The sequence below is a fragment of the Eptatretus burgeri genome, chromosome 18 (genome assembly GCF_056783735.1).
Source record: "Eptatretus burgeri isolate ZD-2024b chromosome 18, Ebu_testis_v1, whole genome shotgun sequence".
In the NCBI taxonomy this organism is placed as follows: domain Eukaryota; kingdom Metazoa; phylum Chordata; class Myxini; order Myxiniformes; family Myxinidae; genus Eptatretus; species Eptatretus burgeri.
The window spans coordinates 29,937,211-29,953,286 of NC_140978.1; the positions used below are offsets into that span (position 1 = coordinate 29,937,211).

The following is a 16,076-nucleotide window of genomic DNA, read 5'->3' on the forward strand; positions in this document are numbered from 1 at the left end:
AAACCTGGGAAGGTGGGGATTTCTGGCCTTTTGTTGTGGTTTCAGGGACATGTTTCCCAGCTTTACTGCTTGGCTTGAAATATAAAAACATAGGGAAAAATCACAGAGGCCAATTACATGTTGGGGAACTTATTTTTTTACTCCCTCAGCTAATTAACACCTCACCACCCCTCGAGTGGTGACACGTACCACTTAAGCTCACAGATTCCCTAACTTAGTTACATCAAGTTGCTTTCTACTCGTGCACGGACCAAGCAACTCTACACAATGCTAAACTCCCTATTAAATCCTTCCATTTACCCCCACAACTGAAACAATGTGTAGTTACCTCCACCACCGAGGGTAGATAGAGGTTATCTTTTCACCCCTTTTGTGTGTTTGTCTGTCTGTCTGTGAACAGAAAATCTCAAAGTTATGGACGGATTTCGATGAAATTTGGTGGACAGTTTGGGTGTGTGACCAGGAAGAAATGATTCGATTTTGGTGAAGATCCGGTTCTGGATATTATAAAAAAAATTTCAAGTGATTCTTCCCCATTGACAAATAGTGCCAAAAATGATACATAGTAGCATATTTCAAAAAGTTGTGGATGAATTCGGATGAAACTTGGTGTATGAGTTGGTTGGATTGATGACAAGAACAAGCTGATTATATTTTGGTTAACAAAGTTTCCGCCGATCCAGAACCGGCCCATTCGTGAGGTCCAAAACGTAAACTGTTCAACCTGGCGGAGGTATGCGCTCTCACGAGTACCGTTCTAGTTGCAAATGCAACAAATTATAAGGATGTTAATAAATTCAGCACAATGCCAATCTCAGGGGAATATCAATTAAATGGTATAAAATGTAACACTTTAGATGCAAACTCGCTTCACTTATCTGTGACTTTGCAGTCAGCAAAGTCTCCTCTTTCATTCTCCACAAACTCTGCTCCCTTGTATGGTAGCTTTTAATGTCAATGGCTCATGTTTAAAGGATTTTGTTTGAAGGAGTACCTTCAAGATGATATTTTAACACATTTACAGGCAAACATGCAACGAATCATACGTCTGTGTCACTATCGGCCAGTTATCGATGAGATATGCACAGCGTAGTTACTTCATTTGCCTGCTTGAAATAGCTCAGCATTTTACAATGCAAGTAACAGGAAACATACCAACTATTCAGTGTGGTTGTGCAGACCACATACTACCATGACAGTGTGTGGAGATTACATGCCACCATAAATGTGTGTTTGTGAAGACAACATATCATCATGATGGTGTGATTGCACAGAAAACATATCATCATGACTCTGTGGTTGCACAGACAACATATCATCATGACACTGTGATTGTACAGACAACATATCATCATGACACTGTGGCTGTACAGACAACATATCATCATGACACTGTGGTTGTACAGACAACATATCATCATGACACTGTGGTTGTACAGACATCATATCATCATGCCACTGTGGTTGTGCAGACAACATATCATCATGCCACTGTGGTTGTGCAGACAACATATCATCATGACACTGTGGTTGCACAGACAACATATCATCATGACACTGTGGTTGCACAGACAACATATCACCATGATGGTGTGATTGCACAGACAACATATCATCAAGACACTGTGGTTGCACAGACAACATATCATCATGACACTGTGGTTGTACAGACAACATATCATCATGACACTGTGGTTGTACAGACAACATATCATCATGACACTGTGGTTGTACAGACAACATATCACCATGATGGTGTGATTGCACAGCCACCATATCATGACACTGTGGTTGTACAGACAACATATCATCATGACAGTGTGGTTGTGCAGACAACATATCATCATGACACTGTGATTGCACAGACAACATATCATCATGACCCTGTGGTTGCACAGACAACATATCATCATGACACTGTGGTTGTGCAGACCACATACCTGGATGACATTGTGGTTGTACAGACAGCATATCATCATGACAGTGTGGTTGTACAGATAACATACCATCATGACACTGTGGTTGTACAGACAACATATCACCATGATGGTGTGATTGCACAGCCACCATATCATGACACTGTGGTTGTACAGACAACATATCATCATGACAGTGTGGTTGTGCAGACAACATATCATCATGACACTGTGATTGTACAGAAAACATATCATCATGACAGTGTGGTTGTACAGACAACATATCATCATGACACTGTGGTTGTACAGACAACATATCATCATGACACTGTGGTTGTACAGACAACATATCATCATGACACTGTGGTTGTACAGACAACATATCATCATGACACTGTGGTTGTACAGACATCATATCATCATGCCACTGTGGTTGTGCAGACAACATATCATCATGCCACTGTGGTTGTGCAGACAACATATCATCATGACACTGTGGTTGCACAGACAACATATCATCATGACACTGTGGTTGCACAGACAACATATCACCATGATGGTGTGATTGCACAGACAACATATCATCATGACACTGTGGTTGCACAGACAACATATCATCATGACACTGTGGTTGTACAGACAACATATCATCATGACACTGTGGTTGTACAGACAACATATCATCATGACACTGTGGTTGTACAGACAACATATCACCATGATGGTGTGATTGCACAGACAACATATCATCATGACCCTGTGGTTGCACAGACAACATATCATCATGACACTGTGGTTGTGCAGACCACATACCTGGATGACATTGTGGTTGTACAGACAGCATATCATCATGACAGTGTGGTTGTACAGATAACATATCATCATGACACTGTGGTTGTACAGACAACATATCACCATGATGGTGTGATTGCACAGCCACCATATCATGACACTGTGGTTGTACAGACAACATATCATCATGACAGTGTGGTTGTGCAGACCACATACCTGGATGATAGTTTGATTGTGCAGGCCATGTTACCACCAGGAAAGATCATCTAATTATTTTGCAGCCAAAAGTGGCGGAATCATTTTTGCAAAGAATTTGATGTTTCGCAAATGATCATCTCTTAAATTTGAAATTTTCACAATTATTTTTATCATTGTGTTTTCGATTTCTTGCTTATAGAGCAACATTGTTTGTTCTACTAAGGACCAATTCATTTTGAAGAAAGGAGTTGTGAAGTTGAAATTGCATGACAATTTGGTCGATGATAGATCTAAACACATGAGACCGCTGCAGATGATAGACCTAAACACATCTCCATCGGGAGCCTCCATAATCGGTTGACCAATATGTATAATGTTAAATGGTAACTAAATTATCCCCTATAAGACACATGCCCATTGAAATTTGGCATTTTTGAAATGACGTAATCCACCCACAAAATGCTCGGTGCATACACGCAGAAACCCCAGGAAGCTGAAGAGTTTGGGGTAAAACAAAATGTATTATGGATCCAGGATAAGGATTGTTACTTGGAATGGCTCACCAAGCTTCTGAAAGATACTTGGAAAAGTAGCGGAGAGAAGGAGCTGTGCCTCTGTACAATGAAAGACTGAAAGAACTTTCTCAGCTCACCGAACGGGCACCTGCTCGTAGTACAAACTCCGGATGATGTGGGCCGATTGAAGTGGAGTGGAGGGACATGTGTTACACAATCCCTCGATGGATTGCTACCAGTGAATGGACTGTTTATCTGGATTCGGTTCTTTTGAACACCAATGGGAAGGAAATGTCTGGAGTTTGTGCATGTACAGGGTAAGTTTATTTACTATTAATCGTGTTGGGAGAGGGGGAGAGCTACAGGAGCTGCAAGGGCCGTAATAAATATATTGTTTCTTTGGTTTTGGGGCCACAAGTGAAATTATTCCAGATTTTTGCATCTATTGGTAAAAGTTGAACCGTCCGTCCATGTGTGTGTGTATGTGTGTGTTATATCCACTGCTGATGCGAGAATGTACTAACAGCAAATGGGATGAACCCATCACCTCTCAATCAAGGATATTTCTCATATTCCTATATTTCTGTGAGTCCGATTTGCATTCAGGAACAGAACAATTGGAGACCTGAGTGGAAGAAGTACTTACGTCACATTTTTGGGTAAAGTGAGTTTGAAGCAAGAACCCCATCTACAGTATGGTGACAATCCATATCTGAAATAATTTTGCTTCAATACTTTTTGTGTCTTAAGTACTTATTCCACTCAGGTCTTCAAATATGATTAACCATCTTGAAATTTCCATTCTTTCGTCTAAATGCCAAAAATTATGTTTAAAAAGACAATTTGAATCAAAGATTTCACGCCAGCAGCGGTAGGTCAAAAGTGCCCGGCGAGCCAAACCAAGTCACCGTAAACACAAAAACAGCACATGTGTAAAAGGCCTCATTTAGCATTCATAAGTAGTTTTGAAAACCACGTTTTCCACATAAGTTTGATTGAAAAAAATCTACAATTGAGATTGGTTGAAATGATTCATGGAATATGGCGGAAAGACTTGCAGGATGGTGTCTAGTTTATTGATGAACATGGAAGACAGTTTGTAAAAATGTGTCTGGCTTGTTCAAAAAAAAAAAAAAAAAACAGAAGAAAACGACAAAGATACTCCAGAGAGCACATAGTCTCACCTCGCATGCTCATTCTGAACAAAAATACCATCATCAACTGAACACGCCACGATTATGGCTAAAATAACCGTATCGTCCACACACCTTATAGTTAACATACATTGCCATTATCTGTAGCTTTTTGGTTATTAGGATATTTTATGACAATGTTTGTGCATGTTCAGGCTAAATTACACCAACGAAGATGAATATGGAAAAAACATTCAAACTATATTTCTCACGGCTAGTCGATCATATGTATGAAGTTTTGCATTTATCTGTCAAGTGGTTCTGGAGAAGAAGATTTTTTTTACAGACGAAGCGAATAAGAAGAAGATTGTTACTTTAAATCCAATATGGCCACCAGACCACATGATCGATGATGTCATAATTTTAATTTTTCACTCACATTGGGTCGTACATTAGATATTTAAACTTTCAGATTTTTCGCATAAGGATTTCGATTCAACCAATTATGGCTGGAAAACCACTTCACCGATGACATCATCGTTATCACCCTATATACCCCATCGGGAGTTGATGGCATCGGCCAAGTTTCAATTTTTTGATGTTGAGCATTTTCAGAGAAAAAGATGTTCAATTTTTTTCCTTTCATACAAAATGGCTGCCATACCATGTGACCCATGACATTAGATTTATCATTGAAATAGTCTCCATGGGGACTCCCTCCTATGTTTAAAGTTTTGCATCGATTGGACAAGTGGTTGCAGAGAAAACATTTTTTAAGAAAAAAATATATAGATGCGCACGCACGCACACACACACACACACACACACACACACACACACACACACACACACACACACACACACACACACACACATACACACACACACACACACACACACACACACACACACACACACACACACACACACACACACACACACAATCGTCTAGCATCTCCCCGACTGAAAATGGAGTACCAGGCAAATAGCAATGTTGTTGAACATGCATGACATTGATCCAGCACGGAGTGTGACATTAGTGGACTCCATTTACCGTTGGTAATACAGCACTTAGTGACAAAGAGCACGGTTGGCTGAAAGATCACAGCTGGTAATAGCACAGGTGTGAGTAAAAGTCCATAACCTTTCCAGAGGGCCCTCAAAATGAAACCATAGCATGTGTGACTCAATACTCTACAAGTATCGAGTTACCATGGTGCAGTCTATGATCTCTCATCACTATACAGGACAGCAAACCCGACACCGTCTCGTCGCACAAGGCCAATAAACCATCCGAACGTGGAGGCAAAATGGCAACACACGTAAGAGGGTGGTGTGGGTGCCAGCGAGTGCGGCATTCCCAGAATGTCATGATATCCATCCACACTGGCACCAAAAGGGAGTGGGAGTCCACAGGGCTTAACACAGATACTGACTGAATTCTCATGTATTGAGCCTTACCTCATAGTTGGTCATTTTATACCACCTCTTATATACCACGAGCCACCACCATCCGTACACTCGGTGCAAAAACAATTTTTTACCACCACGTCGACTTCGACAGCTGTCGAAGATTTTCTTTTGAACCTTCATGTAAACTTTCCAACTCATTGTGAATCTGCAAGTCGTTGTACCACTCACACTCGCCTCTGAGCTGTCTAGCCTGGGTTTGAATCCCGACCCAGATATAAACTGTCATCCCGGTGTTTCACAGGCAGAGTGATTCATCCATGTGTGTGCCGTCCCTCGGATGGACGTTAAACTGGGTGTCCCGTCTGCCAGCATTCGTTTGTGGACGTTAAAGATCCAATGGTGGCCTTTGTGAAGAGTTGGCGAGCAGTCACCGGCATCTTGAACAAATTAGAAATTCCTGCCCGAACCTGCTATGCAGAGGATGCTACCTCACAGTCTTGTGTTGTATATGAATAAAGAAGACTTATACCACAATCACTATAGATATCATGCAGAAACTCAAGTATGGTTGTACTTGGTGTAAAATGGTGTAGATGTATGTATGTATGTATGTATGTATGTATGTATGTATATATATATATATATATATATATATATATATATATATATATATATATATATATATATATATATATATATATATATATATATATATATACGTATACAAAAACAATTTGGTATAAAATACATTGAACAAGTATTCATTTCTAGTTGAAGTACTGAATGCTGTATGCACATGGTTCATCTCTGGTCAAATTATTATATAGACTCCAAAGCAAATATTTCGTGTTTAAAGGAACAGCAAAGATCAGTTATGAGATGCATCAATGGGACACAACCAGTTAACAACCAGTGCCCAATAATTTGTGTCGTCCACCAGAAGGGTGAAATCCGACAACAGTTTGACCAGTTACTCACCTATGGACACAAGCTTGATGTGCTCACGATCAAGGAACTCCAGAGCTACCGAAACATTTTCGAGCTTCATTTGGCGGAAGTTGGGCCGTGCATGGAACTTTCGGTACATCTTCTTCTGGCTCAACACCTCCAGCAGAGCAACGAGGCGCAGTCCATCTGCAAGATCCTTCTGCAAGTCCATGATCCCTTTGTTGACACATTTCAGGTGTTCGTTGCACCAGCGCGTGAACGTGTTCTGCTGGATCTTCTTCCATGGCGCGTCTTCCGCCAGCTCTTTCTCTGTGGCCGGCATCTCGTCTTCCTCTGCGTAGTTCTCATCATCCGAGCTGCCGCCTGGAGGCACGTACTGTGGTATGTACATTTCACCCGGAGGCACGGTATCACCCTCCGAGTGTGCTGTCAAGTGGGTGTTCATGGTTCCTCCTGGTTGGTCGTGCACTTTTACCAATATAATTGCTTGTGTGACCACAATGTGTCTCCTGAGCTACCTTGTGCATAAACAGGGGTTTTTGCACTTTTATGGACCGAAAGTGATGCAGACAGTCGTGCCGACACGTGCTATCTTCTGCCTGGTGAGCACGGAACGCTGAGCCTCCTTGGATGCTATTATTAGTGGGACCAGCAGTGAGCCGTGGATTGCTTTTGGGACAGAGAGACCTGGAAAAAAAACAAAAGACACGAGAAATCGTTAAACAATCAACATGGGGTCCTGTCATGACAGCAGAAATTGGCCATGAATTAGGACATTTATTTTGTGAACAAATTTAGGAGATGATAGCTAAAGTTGGAGATAGAAATAAATCAACCAAAATTGTTCAACAGCATCGATTAATTTAACAGATATTACAAAGTTAAGATTTTCAAACAAACACCATAAAAACTTGACATAAAAAAATGTTGAATGTACGATATCAAGAGAGAATATGATATCAAGAGAGAATACTAAATATTCAAATATTGATTATTAAAGTTTACAAGCAGATAAATATCAGGGACGGGAGGGAAGGATTCCATTAATGTTGCACGGTTTCAATCACAAATCCCTGGAAAATCTTCACCTTTGTAAGTAAAGAGAGAATCAGTCGAGCACCGCCTAGTGATATAGTTGTTGCGCACTGAGCGCGGATGGCGAGTTGCCTCCAAGGTCAGCTCCTTTATAGGAACCCCCCAAGTCAATCCGAGCACATGTCAAATGTCCAAATCACGTCGGCTTGCGATTGGTCGACACGCTGGGTACTGCAGCTCATTGGTCCCCCTCAAGTGTACTCGAGGCGAGAAATAATAGGAGACGTATCATCGCGATAGACATTCAAATGTGTACACGTTCCCCGTTTGGTCGCACCGACGAATCAATCTGTGAACAAAATGAAACGTGAAACGTCACAAACTTAATTAACCCTCACGTCATGCACAGCTCTTCATGATTCAAACATGTGTTTTCTTTCTATACCGAGGTTATGATGCAGTACATTAAACTCGAATCGTAATTTGGTTAGTGTAATATGTAGAAGGTGACGATGACTGTAAGGGTCCGTTAGGCAAACAACATGTTTTCGCTACACAAACTAAAGCTCTTGGGTGAAAAAAAGTGCGTTAAATAAATCAAATTTACACCATTTACATGAACTGTGTCATTGGAAGGTGAGAGGAAAGGAGGGTGTGGGGTTAACAGAGCAATAATGACAAGGATTAATGAAGGTTTAAAGTTCTTGAAAAATAAATGTTATAATTCATGTTATAATAAATCTCATTGCCTGAATAAATCACAATGTTCTAATAAGTTATCCTAGATATCGTGCTAACCCATTTATTATTATGACTATTAAAGGACTCCATTTATCAAGATTGTGCCCTAAAAAAACATCACTGTGCCTTCATAAATCAGCACTCTCTATTAAATCACCATGCCCTAATAAATTTCCTTGCCCTAATAAATGATCTTTCTCAAATATATCGTCTTTCCACAATAAATCATCTTTCCCGATTTAATCACCTTGCCCAAATAAATAATTTTGCTATAATGAATCAACTTACTCTGATAAATCATCTTGCTCTAATAAATTATTTTGCCCAAATAAATTACCTTGCCTAATAAATCATTGTGCCCTAATAAATAACCTTGGCCTAATAAATCACCTTGCCCTAATAAATCATTTCGCCCAAATACATCACCTTGCCTAATAAATCATTTTGCCCAAATAAATAACCTTGCCCTAATAAATCATCTTGCCCTAATATATCACCTTGGCCTAATAAATCACCTTGCCCTAATAAATCATTTCGCCCAAATACATCACCTTGCCGAATAAATCATTGTGCCCTAATAAATAACCTTGCCTTAATAAATCACCTTGCCTTAATAAATCACCTTTCCATATTAAATCATTATGCCCAAATAAATCATCGTTCCCAAATAAATCACCTTGCGCAAATAAACCATTTTGCCCAAATTAATCACCTTGCTCAAATAAATCATTGTGCCCTAATGAAATGCCTTGCCATTATAAATCACCTTGCCCGAATAATTCACCTTGTCCTTACTAAATCATTGTGCCCCAATAAATCAGTGTTCCATAATAAATCATTGTTCAATAAAGAATCATTGTTCCATAATAAATCATTGTTCCATAATAAATCATTGTTCCATAATGAATCATTATTCCATAATAAATCATTATTCCATAATGAATCATTGTTCCATAATAAATCAGTGTTCCATAATAAATCATTGTTCAAGAATAAGTCATTGTTCAAGAATAAATCATTGATCCAGAATAAATCATTGTTCCATTATGAATCATTGTTCCATAATGAATCATTGTTCCATAATAAATCATTGTTCCATAATGAATCAGTGTTCCATGATAAATCATTGTTTCATAATAAATCATTATTCCAAAATAAAACATTGTTCCATAATGAATCATTGTTCCATAATAAACCACAACAGCACTCTTCAATGTCGTCACATCAACCAATATGCCTCCGCCAACATTATCACATCATTATAGCAAGTTTGATTTAAATCCCTTCAGCTGTTCTTAAGTATCACATTTTTACTTGACATGACCTCTGACCTCTTGATGCCGAAATACAATCAGTTCATCTTTTGCATCATAATAATAATATATACTTACATCAAGTTTGGTCAAAATCCCATCACTGGTTCACAAGTTAGCACAGTAACAGAATTTTTACCTAACATGACCTCTGACATTTGACCTCTTGACCCCACAATCTAATCAGTTTTTGTACACATCATATCCATACTTGTACCAAGTTCGATTTAGAACCCTTCAGCCACTCTTACGTTATTGAGGAAACGAAAACCCATCACAGACTCTAAATTTTGATCTTTTGATGCTGACATCTAATCTTCATTTTGCATCATAATATAAACTTATACCAAGTTTGGTCAAAATCCCATCACTGTTTCACAAGTTAATGCAGCGACAGAATTTTTACCTAATGGAATCTATGACCTTTGACCTCTTGCCCCCATAATCTAATCAGTTTATCTTTTCATCATTGTACATACTGGTTCCAAGTTTAACTTAACATCCGTTCAACCTTCCTTAAGTTATTACTGTATCAAAAACCTATCCCGGACAGATAGACGCACGGACAGAAGGATGGACGCACAGACAGAAGGACAACCCAAAAACATAATGCCTCTAGAAACTTCGCCAGTGGAGGCATAATCATTGTTTCATAATAAACCATTGTTCCAGAATAAATCACCTTGCCCTAATAAATCACGATGCCCAAATAAAACAATGTGCTCTAATAAATCACCGAGCCATAATAAATAACCATGCCCTATTAAACCACCTGGCCCTAATAAATCAATGTACTCTAATAAATCACCTTGCCATAATAAATAACTGCCATATTAAATCATTGTACCCGAATAAATCACCTTGCCCAGTAAATCAATGTGCCCTATATAATTGGATTGTAAAATCGACCACCATGCCCAAATGAACCACCATGTCCCAAGAACACACCATGTCCTAATAAACCATTCAGTTCAAGGAAGAATGAGACATTTTTTTCTTCAAAATTTTAATCACGCTTCTTATTTTTCCCAACGATCCTTCCAATCATGTCTGGAATGTTGTAATTGTGTTCCTGACCAATTATTTGAGATCATGCCCCCTGAAAAAGTTCTTATTTTTCTAATCACCACGGTGTACCACCGAGGTACAAAAATCCTTTTTGGCACGTGGATATATTGAGCCAGTGACGAGCGAAGCGTGAAGACTGACAGTACGGCTATTCTTGGCAAATGAGTGGACCAGGCGGCCACAGGTGGACCCTTCAATCACACCGAGATGGGCCTACAGCCAAAAAGCTGCCCACGAGCTTGAGGGATGCAAGGAAGGTTCTCGATGTGGGGAAAACCTGAAGAACGTGGACAAATAACTTAGCGAGAGGAAAGTGTGAAACAATCGATTTGAAAAATTCCTTCAATCGGACAATCAATTCTTGATCGCCTTTGTAACACTAATGATGGCAAGTTTGGCTCACTTTTGATGCTGGTATGTTTAGAACCACCACGGAAACTCCTCGGGTGGTAGATGTAAGGAGTCAAAGTGGCCTTTTGGTATATTAGGAGTGGTTGTCCTCAAGTTGTGTTTTCGTGTCGAAGCAGAGCTGTTGAAGGCCATGCTCGATTTTGCCAAAGGTTGGCGTTGTAAATTAGTCTGAGCAGACATCATAAAAGTGCATAGACTGAGTTACTGTTGTGTTAGCGTGTATTTTAATTCCTGCGATATAGTCTGGACATTTGCCAACTTTGCCATTCCTCTCAGTTTGCTTCATTCCAATTGTGTGCTTTTCTTACAGTAGTTTGTTTCATTCCAATTGTGTGCTTTTCTTACAGTAGTTTGTTTCATTCCAATTGTGTGCTTTTCTTACAGTAGTTTGTTTCATTCCAATTGTGTGCTTTTCTTACAGTAGTTTGTTTCATTCCAATTGTGTGCTTTTCTTACAGTAGTTTGTTTCATTCCAATTGTGTGCTTTTCTTACAGTAGTTTGTTTCATTCCAATTGTGTGCTTTTCTTACAGTAGTTTGTTTCATTCCAATTGTGTGCTTTTCTTACAGTAGTTTGTTTCATTCCCATTGTGTGCTTTTCTTACAGTAGTTTGTTTCATTCCCATTGTGTGCTTTTCTTACAGTAGTTTGTTTCATTCCCATTGTGTGCTTTTCTTACAGTAGTTTGTTTCATTCCCATTGTGTGCTTTTCTTACAGTAGTTTGTTTCATTCCAATTGTGTGCTTTTCTTACAGTAGTTTGTTTCATTCCAATTGTGTGCTTTTCTTACAGTAGTTTGTTTCATTCCCATTGTGTGCTTTTCTTACAGTAGTTTGTTTCATTCCCATTGTGTGATTTTCTTACAGTAGTTTGTTTCATTCCCATTGTGTGCTTTTCTTACAGTAGTTTGTTTCATTCCCATTGTGTGCTTTTCTTACAGTAGTTTGTTTCATTCCCATTGTGTGCTTTTCTTACAGTAGTTTGCTTCATTCCAATTGTGTGCTTTTCTTACAGTAGTTTGCTTCATTCCAATTGTGTGCTTTTCTTACAGTAATTTGGTTCATTCCCATTGTGTGCTATTCTTACAGTAGTTTGTTTCATTCCCATTGTGTGCTTTTCTTACAGTAGTTTGTTTCATTCCCATTGTGTGCTTTTCTTACAGTAGTTTGTTTCATTCCCATTGTGTGCTTTTCTTACAGTAGTTTGTTTCATTCCCATTGTGTGCTTTTCTTACAGTAGTTTGCTTCATTCAAATTGTGTGCTTTTCTTACAGTAGTTTGTTTCATTCCCATTGTGTGCTTTTCTTACAATAGTTTGCTTCATTCCAATTGTGTGCTTTTCTTACAGTAGTTTGCTTCATTCCAATCGTGTGCTTTTCTTACAGTAGTTTGTTTCATTCCCATTGTGTGCTTTTCTTACAGTAGTTTGTTTCATTCCAATTGTGTGCTTTTCTTACAGTAGTTTGTTTCATTCCCATTGTGTGCTATTCTTACAGTAGTTTGTTTCATTCCCATTGTGTGCTTTTCTTACAGTAGTTTGTTTCATTCCCATTGTGTGCTTTTCTTACAGTAGTTTGTTTCATTCCCATTGTGTGCTTTTCTTACAGTAGTTTGTTTCATTCCCATTGTGTGCTTTTCTTACAGTACTTTGTTTCATTCCAATTGTGTGCTTTTCTTACAGTAGTTTGCTTCATTCCAATTGTGTGCTTTTCTTACAGTCTTCTTCTTCTTCCTTCGGCTGCTCCCGTTAGGGGGTTGCCACAGCGGATCATCCGTATGATCCGCATAGTGATTTGGCACATGTTTTACGCCGGATGCCCTTCCTGACGCAACCCTGGTCGCCTCTTACGACACAGGGATAAGGTACACCTATTTTAACCGGGGTATACACCGGCCCAGTACACTGGTACTCACTTCGCCGACCTCGGAAGGATGACAGGCTGAGTCAACCCCCTGGTGTATTAATTCAGTGGCCCAACGGGGCTTGAACTCAGGACCTTTTGGATCCCAAGCCGCTGCCCTAACCACTGCGCCACTAATGTGTGTGCTTTTCTACCTAACCTAACCACTAATGTGTGCTTTTCTTACAGTAGTTTGTTTCATTCCCATTGTGTGCTTTTCTTACAGTAGTTTGCTTCATTCAAATTGTGTGCTTTTCTTACAGTAGTTTGTTTCATTCCCATTGTGTGCTTTTCTTACAATAGTTTGCTTCATTCAAATTGTGTGCTTTTCTTACAGTACTTTGTTTCATTCCCATTGTGCTAAAACAAGATGTCCACTCTCACTATACAGGGGGCTGCAAAAATAGGTATGCAGTATGGATTATACCAGTATTACCAGTATTATAATAGTGTGAATGTGAATGCCGGGGGGAAACAGTTTGAACATTTCGGGCTTAATATGTTTATTATTGATATGTTATTATTGATATGCTTGTATAATCAATAAAATACGTTTTGTGCGCACGTTTTGTTTTTCATTACTGTATACCTATTTTTGCTGCCCCCTGTATACAGAGACTTGACAGAAGTAGAGACACTGTAATTTTCTTCATTTCATCTGTATAACAGTTTTACTCAGTGATTTGGACTAATATTCGACAATTTCTTCACAGAAAAGAGTTCCTGGGTTTTGTACGACATTTAACTATGTCTCGAATCCAGGGAGCACATGAAGAGGACGAATTGTTGGCCAATCGGAAGGTGGGGTCAGCCAGCGACAGACAGCTCAGATCCTTGGCATTCCGCTTTCTACGGTCACTCGGGTGATTGTGCTCCCCCCGAGGAACTCCCCGTTGCAAGGCAGCAGATGTTGCAGAGGAGGTCCAAGTTAGCTCAAGAACTGCTGTGTGGTACCTTCATCAACTGGGCTACTACAGGAGAGCAGCTCAGAGAAAACTTCTTCTGAGACCAGCCAACATTCAAAGGAGAAAGAAGTGGGCTGACGAGATGGTCAACAGAACCTTGGAGTTTTGGCAAACTGTAATTTTTTCAGACGAGTCCCTATTTGCTCAATTTTCTGACAGTGGATGCTATGGGTCTGGAGACTTCCCAGTCAAGAGTTCTCTTTGAACCGATTGCAGCCAACTGTCAAACATTGTGGTTTTTCAGTGATGGCGTGGGGAGCAATCTGGAGCACTGTTCGGTCAGAGCTTGTGGAGTGTGTTGGCAACATCAACTCTACGATATACTTTTCTATCCTTGAGGATGGACGTCTCCCTGTCTTCTCCACTGGTTAGATGGTCAACAATAACACACTGTTCATGGAGGATGGAGCTCCATGCGACACTGCAAAAAACACCAACGAATGCCAGGACAGAAATGGGTTCAAGCGACGTCCATGGCCAAGTCCGTCTCCTGACATGAATCCCATTGAACACCTCTGGGCCATATTGGATCGAGCTGTGTGGAAAAAAGTCCAGGAAACCAACATCACGGGCAGAATTGCGAAGCCTTTTGCGTGACGCCTGGGCAGAAATCCCACAAGAAAAAAATTCAGAACTCGTTAGTTCTATGTCTGAAAGAGTAAAATCATTGAAATCTGCAAATGGCAAGTCCACCAAATACTAGTGTTTGTATTAAAATGGATCAAATGTTCTTCTATCAAATGTTCAATAAATAAATTTCGAAAAATCATCGTGTCTATTTACTTCTGTCATGTGTACACATCATAATCGGTCATTTTGTTCAGTACACTGAACATTGTTCATTGCAAATTACTTGCTCCTAGACCACCAGCCAGAGACCCCTCTTGTGCTGACGTTCTGGATTCTGAACAGAGACTCAGGACCGAGGAGGTGATACAAGGTGGCTCTCCATAATTACAATATTTGTATAAATTTGTGCAATTTGCTATTGTTGGTGTGAATTATTAACTTATTAAAACAGTGAAGAAAGGCTTTTTGGAGAAGTTTTAAATTAATCACGTGTGGTACAAAGGCATGAAGAGATGCCAGTGTACATTTAGGACAACGATAAGGACATCGGTAGACCTTGAACATATCAAACACTGTAGTTAGAATTTAAATTGGGGACCGCATGAACATCAGGAACTAAGTGTTCAGATAGGAACAATGACCAGTCCAACCAATGTGGATATTCACAGAAAAAACTAATCGCAGTAGTTTGGGAAGATTCAAATTCTAAACTGAAGACCACCAAGCTAAAGCACAACTTTGCAAACAAGGCAAGGTTCAGGTCTGACGTTTTGACCACACATAGTCTGGGATCTCGTGACAGAAGATTTCACCCCATTTTCCCTCGAAGGTTTGGCCCCTCAAAGTTACTCATGCCACTTAAATCATTCACAAAAACTTTGTCAGCTGCGTCCCAGTCGGTGGGTCTGGACCCAAGACCCCCTTGAAAAACCCCCTTTGGGGGTGATATTCACCCCATCGAATACATGGATCAAACTTTGTAAAAGCAAAGTACTATGATGGTCGATTACAAAAATAATAAAACTGACCAAACTTCAGGAGTTGGGGGAGGTTTGGTCAGCCTCCCCATCCCCCCAAAGTACCTCTTTTCGGGATTTGATTTTACCTCATAAGTTACATGGACTAAACTTTGTCAAAGTAAAGATGTAAGATGGTAGAT

The 16,076-nt window shown here is 39.7% G+C and overlaps 1 protein-coding gene and 1 long non-coding RNA gene across 5 annotated transcripts in view; one reads left to right on the plus strand and one right to left on the minus strand.

Annotated features, from left to right (window-relative positions):
* Positions 1 to 8,158, minus strand: part of LOC147008810 (filamin-C-like) — a 71,345-nt gene extending 63,187 nt beyond the window's left edge. For all 4 annotated transcript variants that reach the window (XM_085864293.1, XM_085864292.1, XM_085864291.1 and 1 more), the window contains exons 1-2: positions 8,004 to 8,158; positions 6,946 to 7,602 (exon numbers count right to left, since the gene is read on the minus strand). In XM_085864293.1, coding sequence (XP_085720419.1) covers positions 6,946 to 7,360 — 415 coding nt within the window. In that variant the 5' untranslated portion in view covers positions 7,361 to 7,602; positions 8,004 to 8,158. The remainder of the gene's footprint in view (positions 1 to 6,945; positions 7,603 to 8,003) is intronic.
* A 3,025-nt stretch (positions 8,159 to 11,183) lies between these two features.
* LOC147008811 (uncharacterized) lies at positions 11,184 to 15,109 on the plus strand. Its single transcript, XR_015053253.1, has 3 exons — positions 11,184 to 11,486; positions 13,200 to 13,344; positions 14,096 to 15,109. It is a non-coding gene; the product is annotated as an uncharacterized LOC147008811 (long non-coding RNA).
* Positions 15,110 to 16,076: the final 967 nt, after the last annotated feature.